The following is a 17,417-nucleotide window of genomic DNA, read 5'->3' as shown; positions in this document are numbered from 1 at the left end:
ATGGTTAATTTCGTGTCATTAAACAAATTTATTCAGTTGATGCACATAAGTATGATTTAGTAACAGCTAAATCAATTAAAGAATAAATTAGGTAGTCCAAATATGATTTATGTAAATCCTTCCTCCAAACCAGACGCCTTAGGGTTTAGGCTGGGAGAGCCCCAAAATTAATTTTTGCGTTTGAGCCCCATGTACTCTAGGACTGGCTTTGGTTGTATTTAGCTAATGTTTCAAGAAAAAGTCATGGGGTATAATCTGTATGGTGATACATCTTTGGCTAATATTTTTACGTTGTTCATCATATTGAGGAAGTTTGCAGGTACTGATCATGTGTATATTTTCTATATCTGTAGTCATTTCACACCTCTAAACCCAAACTTGATCAATCCTGGACCAGGAAGTTTATGATTGGAATTGCTAAACATCTAGCCCTGGGAGTCAGCATACACCCAACTGAAAAGTTCATCCTCTCTTTGGGGCTGGTAAATAAATGGGTACCTGGCTAAGGCTGGGGCATGCGTATATGTTTGCATACTTACATAAGAGTAATGACATGTTACAGCTATGCATAGTAAAGATCTGGGGCAACACAAGTGGAAAAGTCTCTCCCTGTAAGACACAAATAGTAATCCCAGCTATTTTACAGTGGTACGTTGGAATATGATTATCTGCACTGAACAGTGAAATGAAGAAAAAGATATATGAAAATCTCTTATTTTTACAAATAAGAATGTCCTTGCTTTCAGTATTTATTGGAGCTGAAGAATTTTCCAAGAAAAAGCCAAGCTGTCAAAATGTCCTTCAAAGGAATAGAGTTCTCTTCTTTTTAAGGCTCTCATAATGTTGGTCGTATTGTTATGGCATATAACATTGCAATTTTATAAGTCACTTACATATTTATTAACATTGTGTTGCAGTTATTATTATGATAGTAATATCTTAATTTCCATACTTATTCAATAGAAGTCTAATTCTCCTTCATTTCTTACTCTTTTCATGATATAGAATTAGTGGAAACTAATAGATCTAGAGCTTGCATTTGTGATATAGAGCCAGTGAAAGAAAAGAAATTAAATGGTGGCAATAGTTCTCTTTAGTGCTGCATTGAATTATCCATTGATATCTTTTCCAATACTTTGTTAACAGGTGGGTCCCGCGCCATCCCTATACCACAGCTGCCAAAGCCGCTGCTTCCTCCAAGGCTGCGCAGTTCTGTGGAGGGTCTTAACCAAGAAATTGAACGCCTCGTCTTACGCCCGTCCCACATACCTGGGGATGATGTAGATGATGTGGTATGTAATTGCTTCTGCAGTTATTATTTTTCTTTTGTTGTGCTGAAGAAAACTGACCAGCTGTCCATTGAACTCATATCATGCGACTGATATGTAGTGGTAATATCTTGTAAACTCTCCTTAGCGTCATTCAATTTTTTAAAATTTCTTTACATTATCTGTATTAAGTGCCGAGGAGTGTGTTTGGCAGCAGATGGGATCATAGGGGCTTATGTTATTCATAGTTGGAAGAGGTGGCTAAGGTCGATTGAGGAGTGTGTGGAAGGAGAGCTCAGTATCTATTTAAACAAAGATAGGCATGTTTGAAGGTTTAGTATTTCTGAAAGTGTTGTATGGTTATAAGACTGGGCCCTTAAGAATAGGAAAAGGTTGAAGTGCTTGTGATGAAATGCCTGAGGACAGTAATTGGTGGGCAGATTGATCATGTAAGAAATGACAATGTAAGAGTGAGGTGTGGTGGTAAATGCAATTTGAGTAAGAGACCTGACCTGGGGTGTCCTGAAATAGGTACACATGGAGATGAGTGAAGAAAGACTGACTAAAAGGATATACATGCCAGAAATGGAGGAGGGTGACACCATGAAGGAGATGGGAGGATGGAATGAAAAAGGCTTTGAATTATTATGGCCTGAACATTTAGGAGGGTGGAAGGCATGCATAGGATAGAGTGAATTTAATTGATGGGATGTGAGAGGATGATGTGCTGCAACTTGATTGATCCAGGGAATATGAAGTGGTCAGGAAAAAATCATAGAATAAGCTGGGGGGCTTGACTATGGATGTTATACTTAAGTGTAGATGTATTATACCTTTTGGTTAGTCATTTACGTATCATGGAAAATAATGATCCCAGAACTCCGTTCCATTGTGTAGGTGGCCTCAATCCATTTTTCCTCTGATGTGTGTCCTTTGTTCCTTTCCATCTAGATAATCATCTGTCCATTAGCAGAGTTTTCCCTTATTACTCCTTGTTGATCCAGCTTTTTAATCAGTCTCCCACATAGTATGGTGTCCAATGCTTTCTGGCATTCCAGCTCCACAAAATTCACTCAGCCTTTCCTTTTGTGTAATACAGAGCTCATTTTCTTGCTGAAATCTAAGGAGTTTGTAGCATATAACCTCATTTCCCTAAAACTGTGCTGTCTTAGTTACGTAATTTTTCCTTTGTAGAAAGTCATCCATTTGCCTTTTGATTATCTTTTCCAAAAACTTACAGATATTCTATTAATGCCTTTTCTACATATCACAATGCATTCTAAAATTGATAGTGAGCCTATAGTGTCTTTCTCTGTGGAAAGACCTTTTGAATTTGTTATTTAGTTCCTCACATACCCTTCCATTATCCTCTACAGCTTTTTCCCTCAGATTCCCTTAGCCTGAGTAGCTGCTTTTTAACTGTCAATTTATTCCTGATGAATTTATGGAAGTTTTAGATTTTCTTCTCTCTTGTTGACAATATTTTTCTCAAAGTTTCTTTGTTCTTCATTTTTTATTTTTCTGTGTTCATTCTTTGCTCTCTTATACCTTGTAGATGTTGGCTGGCTGTCATGTCATGTACGTCTTCACCACTGCATATCTTGAAGCTCCTCTGCTTTTTGACATCCTTTATTGAAACATTTTTTCCTTTCTTAATATTCAATTTATTTTTGAGGCTAGAAGTACAAGTGTTCCTACTTCCATGTAAATTTCACAGAACCTCTCACCACAATACCCTGGTTCTTGGTGACTGAACTCCATTTTCTAACGTGTATTACATTAGAAATTATTGAGGTCTCTGTAGCTTCCATGATTTTATCTCCACTTTAGGAATTTTCTCTCCTTTGGTCCTTTACTTACATGATCATCTTTTCCAGTTGGTGTATTAATATAATATTCTTAATATCCATGCTAGTATGTTTAATAAAGACAAGTCTCCTATCATCCAAGAATGTTTACTGACATGTTGGTATAGAAATGTTTCAGGTATACTCACTAAAAATGTGTCTGACACCACGAAATCTTAATTCTAACATTCTGTCTTTTTGTAATGGAAGTCTTCCATTATCTCAGTACTTTACCATCCCTGAGATGTTCATGTCTTACTGCCTTTGGTACTATCCTGATTTTTCCTTCATTATCATTATTGTAAATTTGTTTTGAATCATTGAAAGCCTCTAGAGGGTTATATTATATCAGTACCGTTATGCAACGCTTTCTTATAGTTAACTTTCATATTATTTATTGTCTGAATTAGCCATTCTTCATCATTTTCTGGAAGCTATGGTTATCTTTTATTACAAGAGCCAATCCTCCTTTTCCTTCACCTTCTCTTTCCATTGTTACTATTATAAACCCCTCTGGAGAGAAGAGGTGAGATCTTATCTGTTTAGTAAGGAAGCTTTGTTTCCACAACTCCAACAAAATGAGGTACATTTTTTATATGATTCCAGAATTTCAGAGTTTTATCACATACTACTAATCTATCAGCATTTTATACATCACTTTCAGTGTGACATTACCATCAACTGACTTTTCTAACCTGTCTGCAGTGATGATGGGGATGCTCCACCCTCTTGCCTCATTTGTTGTCTCCCATTTTTACTATGTCTGTATTCTTTAATTTTCTCCATCTCTTCCCATGAGCTATCACATTTGATGGATACCTCACGTAATTCCACCTTGTTTTTAAGTTTCTTTTGCCATCTTAAGTACCTTCTGGTTGGATGACTCCAATGCATGTGATTATCATTGTAGATCATCTTATATCTTGATTATATTTAATCATACTTGGACATCCTCTTATGTCTGATTATCACATCCAATTCTTGTTTCCTTTATCAATGAAATTGCATCTGGCAATTCTGCAGCCTCCAGCAATCTTTTAGTGAGCATTTCTTCTTTTCCCTTTTTTCTCTGTCTGATGTGTCTGATGTAATGGTTTATTCATTCTAACTTTGGTGTATGTGTTTCTCTGTAAACTAACTTTTTGCTAACAATTTCATATTTAGTATGCTTTGCACTTTTTCTAAAATGTTCACATACTGAACCATTAATTTACTAACATTGAAATTTGTTTTTTGAAATTTGGAAAACTTTTCTCTCCAAAGAGGTGTCCTGTAAGCATGTTTTCCTGGTCTTATTGATCTATCCTTCTCCTCCACCCATTTTCTCAGTAGATCTTTCTCTGTGCCAACTGTGACTGCTTTTGATTTGATGTCCATGACCGTGGGCTAATGGCTTTGTGACACCATCTCTGTGGTTGTTTCTGATTGAGTAGTTGAGAGTGGGCCTGAAACTAGGAAATGGCCACTATCTAGTTGGAAAGACTGTTATGTTTGGAAAAAGCCAGTACACATACCTTACCAGAAAGACAGAATTAGAAGGCCTTAACCCCAGTATTTTTGGGGAACATCTTATGCATGCAGGATGCTGCTTCATAGGGAAGTATTTCTAATTTTAGAACCATTGATCTTTTTTACCATGCTGTATGATAATTGCAAAACTTGAAATATTATTCACATGAGAATTCATGTAGGTTGAATGAGGAAAAGGACATATTTGTGATGTTGATATTATAATAAAGTTTTCATAGGGTTTTCTGTCACCATTGAAAAATGCCCCAATAAAGATTCATAACAGAGTGGCTTTTGTTCACTCTTCCCAAGCATTTTAGCTTTTAACCATCTCTGTACCAGATGAATTGGCCAGAAACTTTATATCATGTACTTAATGAGTAACTAGAGGCTTATGGGAATATATTTTTAATTTTTTTTTTTTTTTTTTTTTTTTTTTGCTTTGTCGCTGTCTCCCGCGTTTTCGAGGTAGCGCAAGGAAACAGACGAAAGAAATGGCCCAACCCACCCCATACACATGTATATACATACGTCCACACACACGCAAATATACATGCCTACACAGCTTTCCATGGTTTACCCCAGACGCTTCACATGCCTTGATTCAATCCACTGACAGCACGTCAACCCCGGTATACCACATCGCTCCAATTCACTCTATTCCTTGCCCTCCTTTCACCCTCCTGCATGTTCAGGCCCAGATCACACAAAATCTTTTTCACTCCATCTTTCCACCTCCAATTTGGTCTCCCTCTTCTCCTCGTTCCCTCCACCTCCGACACATATATCCTCTTGGTCAATCTTTCCTCACTCATTCTCTCCATGTGACCAGACCATTTCAAAACACCCTCTTCTGCTCTCTCAACCACGCTCTTTTTATTTCCACGCATCTCTCTTACCCTTACGTTACTTACTCGATCAAACAACCTCACACCACACATTGTCCTCAAACATCTCATTTCCAGCACATCCATCCTCCTGTGGACAACTCTATCCATAGTCCACGCCTCGCAACCATACAACATTGTTGGAACCACTATTCCTTCAAACATACCCATTTTTGCTTTCCGAGATAATGTTCTCGACATCCACACATTCTTCAAGGCTCCCAGAATTTTCGCCCCCTCCCCCACCCTATGATCCACTTCCGCTTCCATGTTTCCATCCGCTGCCAGATCCACTCCCAGATATCTAAAACACTTCACTTCATCCAGTTTTTCTCCATTCAAACTCACCTCCCAATTGACTTGACCCTCAACCCTACTGTACCTAATAACCTTGCTCTTATTCACATTTACTCTTAACTTTCTTCTTTCACACACTTTACCAAACTCAGTCACCAGCTTCTGCAGTTTCTCACATGAATCAGCCACCAGCGCTGTATCATCAGCGAACAACAACTGACTCACTTCCCAAGCTCTCTCATCCCCAACAGACTTCATACTTGCCCCTCTTTCCAAAACTCTTGCATTTACCTCCCTAACAACCCCATCCATAAACAAATTAAACAACCATGGAGACATCACACACCTCTGCCGCAAACCTACATTCACTGAGAACCAATCACTTTCCTCTGTTCCTACACGTACACATGCCTTACATCCTCGATAAAAACTTTTCACTGCTTCTAACAACTTGCCTCCCACACCATATATTCTTAATACCTTCCACAGAGCATCTCTATCAACTCTATCATATGCCTTCTCCAGATCCATAAATGCTACATACAAATCCATTTGCTTTTCTAAGTATTTCTCACATACGTTTTTCAAAGCAAACACCTGATCCACACATCCTCTACCACTTCTGAAACCACACTGCTCTTCCCCAATCTGATGCTCTGTACATGCCTTCACCCTCTCAATCAATTCCCTCCCATATAATTTGCCAGGAATACTCAACAAACTTATACCTCTGTAATTTGAGCACTCACTCTTATCCCCTTTGCCTTTGTACAACGGCACTATGCACGCATTCCGCCAATCCTCAGGCACCTCACCATGAGTCATACATACATTAAATAACCTTACCAACCAGTCAACAATACAGTCACCCCCTTTTTTAATAAATTCCACTGCAATACCATCCAAACCTGCTGCCTTGCCGGCTTTCATCTTCCGCAAAGCTTTTACTACCTCTTCTCTGTTTACCAAATCATTTTCCCTAACCCTCGCACTTTGCACACCACCTCGACCAAAACACCCTATATCTGCCACTCTATCATCAAACACATTCAACAAACCTTCAAAATACTCACTCCATCTCCTTCTCACATCACCACTACTTGTTATCACCTCCCCATTTGCGCCCTTCTCGGAAGTTCCCATTTGCTCCCTTGTCTTACGCACTTTATTTACCTCCTTCCAGAACATCTTTTTATTCTCCCTAAAATTTAATGATACTCTCTCACCCCAACTCTCATTTGCCCTTTTTTTCACCTCTTGCACCTTTCTCTTGACCTCCTGTCTCTTTCTTTTATACGTCTCCCACTCAATTGCATTTTTTCCCTGCAAAAATCGTCCAAATACAGTCCAGTATTTTAAGACTTTCTATATGTATCATGAATGGAATTTCCTGTTTTCAGTGTTAGGTGATTCATGCTGAATTTGCCTCAAGCATGCAGAGTACTGAAATTAGCTAAAACTGTAGGAGACCAAGCACCAGAGCTTGAAATTCATGCTAAATAATAATGTAAGCTTGTCTGACAAGTAAGTCACCTACTCCTTGAACTGTAAGTATATATACAAGGACCCCAATTATTCTTGTAAAGGTTACTGTACAGGTACAATAGCCATACTTGTAGGGGTTTTTGCTCTTCCCATCCTCATTTACATATGAAGGAGAGCTTTTTTAGTATCAAGAGGTGTTTGTGATTCAAGCATTGTATTTAGCACCACAAAAAAAACCTTGAGTTTTTATATTTTTTTTTTTTTTTTTTTTTTTTATACTTTGTCGCTGTCTCCCGCGTTTGCGAGGTAGCGCAAGGAAACAGACGAAAGAAATGGCCCAACCCCCCCCCCCATACACATGTACATACACACGTCCACACACGCAAATATACATACCTACACAGCTTTCCATGGTTTACCCCAGACGCTTCACATGCCTTGATTCAATCCACTGACAGCACGTCAACCCCTGTATACCACATCGCTCCAATTCACTCTATTCCTTGCCCTCCTTTCACCCTCCTGCATGTTCAGGCCCCGATCACACAAAATCTTTTTCACTCCATCTTTCCACCTCCAATTTGGTCTCCCTCTTCTCCTCGTTCCCTCCACCTCCGACACATATATCCTCTTGGTCAATCTTTCCTCACTCATTCTCTCCATGTGCCCAAACCATTTCAAAACACCCTCTTCTGCTCTCTCAACCACGCTCTTTTTATTTCCACACATCTCTCTTACCCTTACGTTACTTACTCGATCAAACCACCTCACACCACACATTTTCCTCAAACATCTCATTTCCAGCACATCCATCCTCCTGCGCACATCTCTATCCATAGCCCACGCCTCGCAACCATACAACATTGTTGGTACCACTATTCCTTCAAACATACCCATTTTTGCTTTCCGAGATAATGTTCTCGACTTCCACACATTTTTCAAGGCTCCCAAAATTTTCGCCCCCTCCCCCACCCTATGATCCACTTCCGCTTCCATGGTTCCATCCGCTGACAGATCCACTCCCAGATATCTAAAACACTTCACTTCCTCCAGTTTTTCTCCATTCAAACTCACCTCCCAATTGACTTGACCCTCACCCCTACTGTACCTAATAACCTTGCTCTTATTCACATTTACTCTTAACTTTCTTCTTCCACACACTTTACCAAACTCAGTCACCAGCTTCTGCAGTTTCTCACATGAATCAGCCACCAGCGCTGTATCATCAGCGAACAACAACTGACTCACTTCCCAAGCTCTCTCATCCCCAACAGACTTCATACTTGCCCCTCTTTCCAGGACTCTTGCATTTACCTCCCTAACAACCCCATCCATAAACAAATTAAACAACCATGGAGACATCACACACCCCTGCCGCAAACCTACATTCACTGAGAACCAATCACTTTCCTCTCTTCCTACACGTACACATGCCTTACATCCTCGATAAAAACTTTTCACTGCTTCTAACAACTTGCCTCCCACACCATATATTCTTAATACCTTCCACAGAGCATCTCTATCAACTCTATCATATGCCTTCTCCAGATCCATAAATGCTACATACAAATCCATTTGCTTTTCTAAGTATTTCTCACATACATTCTTCAAAGCAAACACCTGATCCACACATCCTCTACCACTTCTGAAACCGCACTGCTCTTCCCCAATCTGATGCTCTGTACATGCCTTCACCCTCTCAATCAATACCCTCCCATATAATTTACCAGGCATACTCAACAAACTTATACCTCTGTAATTTGAGCACTCACTCTTATCCCCTTTGCCTTTGTACAATGGCACTATGCACGCATTCCGCCAATCCTCAGGCACCTCACCATGAGTCATACATACATTAAATAACCTTACCAACCAGTCAACAATACAGTCACCCCCTTTTTTAATAAATTCCACTGCAATACCATCCAAACCTGCTGCCTTGCCGGCTTTCATCTTCCGCAAAGCTTTTACTACCTCTTCTCTGTTTACCAAATCATTTTCCCTAACCCTCTCACTTTGCACACCACCTCGACCAAAACACCCTATATCTGCCACTCTGTCATCAGACACATTCAACAAACCTTCAAAATACTCATTCCATCTCCTTCTCACATCACTGCTACTTGTTATCACCTCCCCATTTACGCCCTTCACTGAAGTTCCCATTTGCTCCCTTGTCTTACGCACCCTATTTACCTCCTTCCAGAACATCTTTTTATTCTCCCTAAAATTTACTGATAGTCTCTCACCCCAACTCTCATTTGCCCTTTCTTTCACCTCTTGCACCTTTCTCTTGACCTCCTGTCTCTTTCTTTTATACTTCTCCCACTCAATTGCATTTTTTCCCTGCAAAAATCGTCCAAATGCCTCTCTCTTCTCTTTCACTAATACTCTTACTTCTTCATCCCACCACTCACTACCCTTTCTAAACAGCCCACCTCCCACTCTTCTCATGCCACAAGCATCTTTTGCGCAATCCATCACTGATTCCCTAAATACATCCCATTCCTCCCCCACTCCCCTTACTTCCATTGTTCTCACCTTTTTCCATTCTGTACACAGTCTCTCCTGGTACTTCCCCACACAGGTCTCCTTCCCAAGCTCACTTACTCTCACCACCTTCTTCACCCCAACATTCACTCCTCTTTTCTGAAAACCCATACTAATCTTCACCTTAGCCTCCACAAGATAATGATCAGACATCCCTCCAGTTGCACCTCTCAGCACATTAACATCCAAAAGTCTCTCTTTCGCACGCCTGTCAATTAACACGTAATCCAATAACGCTCTCTGGCCATCTCTCCTACTTACATAAGTATACTTATGTATATCTCGCTTTTTAAACCAGGTATTCCCAATCATCAGTCCTTTTTCAGCACATAAATCTACAAGCTCTTCACCATTTCCATTTACAACACTGAACACCCCATGCATACCAATTATTCCCTCAACTGCCACATTACTCACCTTTGCATTCAAATCACCCATCACTATAACCCGGTCTCGTGCATCAAAACCGCTAACACACTCATTCAGCTGCTCCCAAAACACTTGCCTCTCATGATCTTTCTTCTCATGCCCAGGTGCATATGCACCAATAATCACCCACCTCTCTCCATCAACTTTCAATTTTACCCATATTAATCGAGAATTTACTTTCTTACATTCTATCACATGCTCCCACAACTCCTGTTTCAGGAGTATTGCTACTCCTTCCCTTGCTCTTGTCCTCTCACTAACCCCTGACTTCACTCCCCAGACATTTCCAAACCACTCTTCCCCTTTACCCTTGAGCTTCGTTTCGCTCAGAGCCAAAACATCCAGGTTCCTTTCCTCAAACATACTACCTATCTCTCCTTTTTTCACATCTTGGTTACATCCACACACATTTAGGCACCCCACTCTGAGCCTTCGAGGAGGATGATCACTCCCCGCGTGACTCCTTCTTCTGTTTCCCATTTTAGAAAGTTAATACAAGGAGGGGAGGATTTCCGGCCCCCCGCTCCCGTCCCCTCTAGTCGCTTTCTACGACACGCGAGGAATACGTGGGAAGTATTCTTTCACCCCTATCCCCAGGGATAATATACATATATATATACATATACACACACACACACATACACACACATACGCACATACACACACACACACACACATACATATATATACATATGAAAAATGTAAGAAACAATTTAGAAAACAAACTTTTAGCTTGAAATGAATGAAAAAAATGAATGTCACATAATGGTTCAACCTCTGGCTATGGAAAAGGAAATGTACAATTTATTCACACAAACGTCAATAGCAGTTCTCATCAATTTCACCACTGTATCAATAAGCTTCAATGTCTAAGCTACATTTTTCTCCAACTTCACTATTTTCTTGTCAAAAACACCATGCATGAAAACTATCACTCCATTAACACAACTATAAACATTTACTTCCCCTTTTTTTATATATAAGCACATATATATATAAAGTGGAGGATAAAGCATAATGCTTATATGCAATTGTAATTGGAATAGAGCCAAAGGCTATGTGTCCATTCTCATGATATTTGGCAGGGAAGATAGCCTTACTAATTTATTGCCTGTGTTTTTCGTGTGTCATTTGCAGCCATTACAGGAATATACAAACTTAGTTTCATATATATATGTATATATATATATATTTATATTTTTTTTTCATACATATTCGCTGTTTCCCGCATTAGCGAGGTAGCGTTAAAAACAGAGGACTGAGCCTTAAAGGGAATATCCTCACCTGGCTCCCTTCTCTGTTCCTTCTTTTGGAAAACAGAAAAAGATGGGAGGGGAGGATTTGCAGCCCCCACTCCCTCCCCTTTTAGTCGCCTTTTGCGACACGCAGGGAATACATGGGAAGTATTCTTTCTCCCCTATCGCCTGGGATATATATATATATATATATATACATGTTATGATTTCTGTTTGCTTCATTGGAAGAACAAGTTCTTAATATACTCTGCAGTCTTAAAGAAACAAAACATTATTCTTTTTTTAACATTTGTTTTGAATAAAAGTAGTTGGAAGGTAAACCTTGTTAATTGATGTAAATTCTGTTTTTCATTCATTATTTACATAATGCGCACACATGGATATCTACTGTTAATGCATGAGATGATTGTGATTTGTTTTATTTTCAGCACCAAATATAAAAATCCATACATCAATATGTATTACAGAGTGACAGTATTTGAAGGTTTTTCATATTTTTGATATAGAACAGAGGACTGGGCCTTTGTGGGAATATCCCTCCCCTTTTAGTCGCCTTCTGCGACGCGCGGGGAGTGCATGGGGGGTGTTCTTTCTCCCTTGTCCCCAGGGATAAATATTTATTTATATATTTACATATACCTGAAAAAATAATTTTTAGGCCTCACAAATAACTTTACCCCTGCATGGAATGTCTACTTTACCCACATACATATAAGTATATATAATGGGAATGAATAAAGGCAGACAGTATGAATTATGTACATGTGTATATATGTCTGTGTGTATATATATGTATACATTGAGATGTATAGGTATGTATATTTGAGTTTGTGGACGTGTATGTATATACATGTGTATGTGGGTGGGTTGGGCCATTCTTTCGTCTGTTTCTTTGCGCTACCTCGCTAACGCGGGAGACAGCGACAAAGCAAAATAAATAAATAAATATATGTATATATGTATATATATATATATGTATATATATATATATATATATATATATATATATATATATATATATATATATATATATATATATATATATATTATCCCTGGGGATAGGGGAGAAAGAATACTTCCCACGTATTCCCTGCGTGTCGTAGAAGGCGACTAAAAGGGGAGGGAGCGGGGGGCTGGAAATCCTCCCCTCTCACTTTTTTTTTTAATTTTCCAAAAGAGGGAACAGAGAAGGGGCCCAGGTGAGGATATTCCCTCAAGGGCCCAGTCCTCTGTTCTCAACGCTACCTCGCTAATGCGGGAAATGGCGAATAGTATGAAAGAAAGAAAGAAGTGTCTTACTGTGTGAGTATCCTTCCTATACTTGGGAGGGTTGCCTTTTCCTACCGTGATTTAAATTGGAATGAGCCCTTTATCAATATGTAGAGATGTCTTATGCCACAAGCAGTTACAATTAGCACCAGGAAAGAATCTCAAGTGTCTCAGTTACCCACATAACATGATGGGGGAAGGTACAGTTCTGCTTACCCCCTCACCAATTAATGGCTCATTAACACTTGTCATTGGGGCCCTAATTATGGTGATAATGCTTCCACAAATGTTGAACTTTTAGCACAGGCAAAATTCTCTGCATATCAGTTATCCATCAGTGGTGACAGAAAAGAGACGAAGATGCGTAAGTCAGCAAATGTCAGTAGACACTCCATTAGTCAAGCTCATGCCATGCACCAAATTGAAATGTCTGTATGACAAAAAAAGTATGGGTGATTTACCAGATATCTTTTTCATTTTTTTTTTTTCACCTTTTGATATTTCCTATTACTTGACAGGACAGCTATGCCCAGTCCTGGAGACCTCCCAAAATTTATAGGACCCAGTCCTTGAAGACTTAACTTAGCAAATGTGCATGAGAAAGAACTTGAATTTGTTAGGAAGGGAAGATAAAAAAGTTTAATGCAAAGAATGACAGATGAATGTAGTACAGCCATATCTCATGAATAGCTTGGAGTTTGATGATATGTAGCAAACCGCCAGTTAGTGCTGCAGTGTGAATGTGGTTGAAAAAATGAACCATCTTTGGGAGAAAAACAAGTTCTTTGACATTAATGGTTTCACAGCCATCCAAGACTAGACATTCTGCCACTTTCTATCTAAAAAAAAGTTTTATTTACAGTGGGGTGAAGTTGCGCGTGATGGTCGAAGAGCACCAATTGCTGAGTACCTGAGGTTTACAAGAAGTATTGACACACAGACACCAGCCCGAGGGTCAACGGTGTCTACAGCCAGTTCCAACCACACATCACCCTCTCTCTCCCCACCAACCTCTCCACCACCTAGCCAAGATACTGCCATGCCACCTTCAACACCAAGCCCAACCAGTGCACCAATGCTGGCAACTTCTCCACACATTAACAAGTTTCTGGCTCGAGAACCACCAGATGGCTGCGAAAGAGTGGCTCTTAAGCTGCATGAAGACAGGTACTGGATTGATTTATTCTTCTTTTGTGGATACTATGAACTTCCTCCTTGCCTAAGATCTTTTTCAGTAAACAAAGTCTGTTATATACTACATATTTTGCATGCTCTTTTTATGTTTTTATGTGTCTACAGGTCAGGAGCCAGTAAAAAAGGAGTATGGCCAGCTGTCAGACCTCCTGGTGCTTTCACACTGCGGCCCAGTCAGGGATCAGCCTTCTGCCCACCAGACAGGATAGGAGCAGAAGAGATGTGTGGAGCAACAGCCCTTCCTGTGTGTCAACATCATGCTGGTACATCAAGTGAACCATGTCCTGTGTGTAGCTGCAGTAGTGTTAGCAGTCCTAGTGGATGTCCTGATGTTGGTAGTCCAGATCAGGACCTCCAGCAACATGTACCACGGGCCTGTCAACCCTCTTCAAGTCAGTCATCAGCTTGTGAAAGTGGCATGTCTTCTTTGGTCCTTGGTCCTGCCCACTCAAGTATAGGGGCATCCCCAGAACTCACTGCTGATCAATAGCGAAGGCCATGTTTTAGCACATTTTACAATTATTTTTGTCATCCTGCAGTTTAACAGTTATCTTAAAAAGTGGTTCAGACATTGTGGTTCTTAATAGACATTATAGTGATTCGTGAATATGCTTACTGAGTATTATTTGGTATGTATTAATGTACACAGTGTATTAACTTTCAACGTGATTCAGCATTTCCAAGGCAATTTTGTACGTATATCCCAATGTTGCATATTGTTCACCTAGAAGTGAATAAGCTCCCTTACATCTCAGGATTTAATGGATAAGTAGCCACTATAATGTAGACCTAATTGACACATTGTAGGGAACTGCTCATGTACTTACTCTTCGTCCTCTTGGTGGGGGACCAGTTGACTACCCTCCTGCTAGGGAAACATTCTGACTCTCCTGCTAGTGAAAATGGTATAATCACTCCTGCTGCAGGAACTAGTGTAATCACCCTCCTGTCATGGGAAATAGTGTAATAACCTCCAACTACAGGAACTTGGGAAATAACATGATGATGCGTGAAGTAATTTATTTACCCTTCTGTATGGAAAAGTGCAAAAACCTTATTCTGGTGAATTAGTTTAAGTATTCTCCTGATAGTGAAACTAGTATAATAACTTTCATGCTAAAAGACCAGTTAAATTTAACTTGATGTGAAATGGAACTGATTGTCTGTATACGGGATCTAGTCTGCTCATCCTAATAGTATCTGTTGTAATTAATATTGTAGCCATGTACAACTGGTGTGATTATTCTTAAAGGAGATCAGCTTATCACCAGCATATTGGAGGACTGGTCTTGCACCCAACTGAGGATTTTGATCTGTGATATCTGTGTTTTAAGATTATTGTTTAAAAATGCTGGTTCCCAATTTCTTTTTAATTGGCTTAATAATCAGTTTCAGTATAATATGGTTTTTGCTAACCATTCATTCCAATTAAATATTTGTCCAACAATTGAACCACAGCCCACCTGAGAATCATGCAGATGATGAGGCTTCAGGTATTCTCAACCACAAGGGATTGCTGTTTCATCTTCAAAAATCTTAGGGAAACTGAACTTAGAAGGGAACCACTGTGATTATGCCTCTGGGAGGGAACCACACTGATCATGCTCCTGCTGGGAGGGATCCAGTCTGACCATGTTCCTGCTGGGGAGGAACCATTTATATTATGCCCCTGCTGGGAGGGATCCAATCTCATCATGCCCTTGCTAGGAGGGAAGCAGTTTGACCATGACCCTGTTGGGAGAGAACCAGTCTGATCATGTCCCTGCTAGGAGGGAACCAGTCTAATCATACCCCTGCTGGGAGGGAACCAGTCTGATTATGCCCCTTTTAGGAGGAACCAGTCTGATCATGCCCCTGCTGGGAGGAACCAGTTGGATCATACCCCTACTGGGAGGGAACCAGTCTGATCATGCATTATAAACACAATTTACACCATAAGAAGTTCCTGCTGGAAACCTGTGATAGATTTCTTTGGATATCTTTGGATACAATAAGAGGATATGGATCTGGATCGCTGGTGGTTGAGTGTGCCAACTGCTGTTATGCTGCTGAGGTAGCAGCTTTATTCAGCAACTTTAAGTCAGTAATGATACTTGGCCTGACATCCAAGATGTTCCACTGTTGGAAAAAAAACCTGTTTTGCTAGAAGTTTGAATTCTAAAGCAAAAGTAGTTTCAAGTACTTACAAAATCTCAGTTCAATCTGCCTTGCAATATGGGTTAAACTTTTTGATAGTGGTGTATATTTTATGTCAGTAAAAGTTCATCAAATAAATCTGCACTGAAAGGAGCTGATCTCCTTCGGTGTAATTAAATTCAGTATTTGCATGACTGACTGAGATGCTGCTGGGAACTTACCATCACCAGTAGCCTGGGTAAAATAATGCTAGTGACACCCAGCACGAGGCAAAAACTGAGAAAATCAGTTTACAAGCAAGACACCAGTCTATGGTTGTCTGCTGGTCCATAACCTAGATTGACGTGCCTGCTACACCAGCCTCCTGTAGAAGGACCTCGGGTGTGCCTCGGCTAATCTCACTTCTCATTAAACGCTCATTAAAGTGAAAAGTTGTTTAATTCTGCCCTCTTGTATATAAGTAGTAGAGAATATTTTCGGAGGAAAATGCAGATACTTAGATATTAGTAAAGGGAAAGAAGTTGGCAGTGTTACGTGCAAGATATTTGCAAGACTGATTACTTGTTGCAGCTATTTTGCAAAAATAAGAAGAGTATAATGAATAACTTGCTTAGCACAAGAGGAATGAAAGACAGAGAAATAATGAAGATGTGACAAGGATATGTGTGGTGAAGAAATCAAAAGAAACAAGCTTGGATAAATGTATGTTATGCCATATTGGCTATGTTGAAAATATGGCAGATGAGAGTAAAGATTTTAATCATATACTTCCAGGTATGACAAAAGTTATACTATTCTGCAGAAGACATGGATTCATTTATTTAATTATAATTACCCTGGGACTAATTTCTATGAAAGAGTCCTAGTATTACTCAGGACCTTTCTAAAGGCTCCTGCAGTCCAAGGCTGGACTATTTCCATTAGCAGGGAAATGTAGACTCCTTTGGTGTGAGAAGTTCTTTGACAAGCCTGTACTCCCAAAGATACAGCCTCGCCAAAGGTGAATTTTCTCTTGCAGTGTAACCATGAGCAGGCGGAGTCCAGTAACACTGAAGACACGGATGTATTCAGTGAATGAACTGTTGTAAGCCAAAGGTAATTGCAGATGATGACAGGAGAATGACTGTAGAGTATATGAAGTAAAAACATTTTGCCTGGATGGGTTGAGACAAAATGTCACATGACAACCCAGTTTGCATGTACATAGATATTGTTCTAGGAGTGTGGAAAACACTCCAATGTCATTCTGTAAATAAGTATGCAAGAACTGGCTGTGAATCTTATTGCACA

At 39.8% G+C, this 17,417-nt stretch overlaps 1 protein-coding gene across 6 annotated transcripts in view; it reads left to right on the top strand.

Moving 5' to 3' along the window:
* LOC139755996 (glucocorticoid-induced transcript 1 protein-like) overlaps positions 1–16,558 on the top strand; it is a 316,760-nt gene extending 300,202 nt beyond the window's left edge. For all 6 annotated transcript variants that reach the window (XM_071674916.1, XM_071674918.1, XM_071674917.1 and 3 more), the window contains 3 exons: positions 1,147–1,292; positions 13,660–13,964; positions 14,097–16,558. In XM_071674916.1, coding sequence (XP_071531017.1) covers positions 1,147–1,292; positions 13,660–13,964; positions 14,097–14,481 — 836 coding nt within the window. In that variant the 3' untranslated portion in view covers positions 14,482–16,558. The remainder of the gene's footprint in view (positions 1–1,146; positions 1,293–13,659; positions 13,965–14,096) is intronic.
* Positions 16,559–17,417: the final 859 nt, after the last annotated feature.

Source organism: Panulirus ornatus, chromosome 20, assembly GCF_036320965.1.
Source record: "Panulirus ornatus isolate Po-2019 chromosome 20, ASM3632096v1, whole genome shotgun sequence".
NCBI classification, from domain to species: Eukaryota; Metazoa; Arthropoda; class Malacostraca; order Decapoda; family Palinuridae; genus Panulirus; species Panulirus ornatus.
This window is presented reverse-complemented; position numbering and strand designations above follow the sequence as displayed.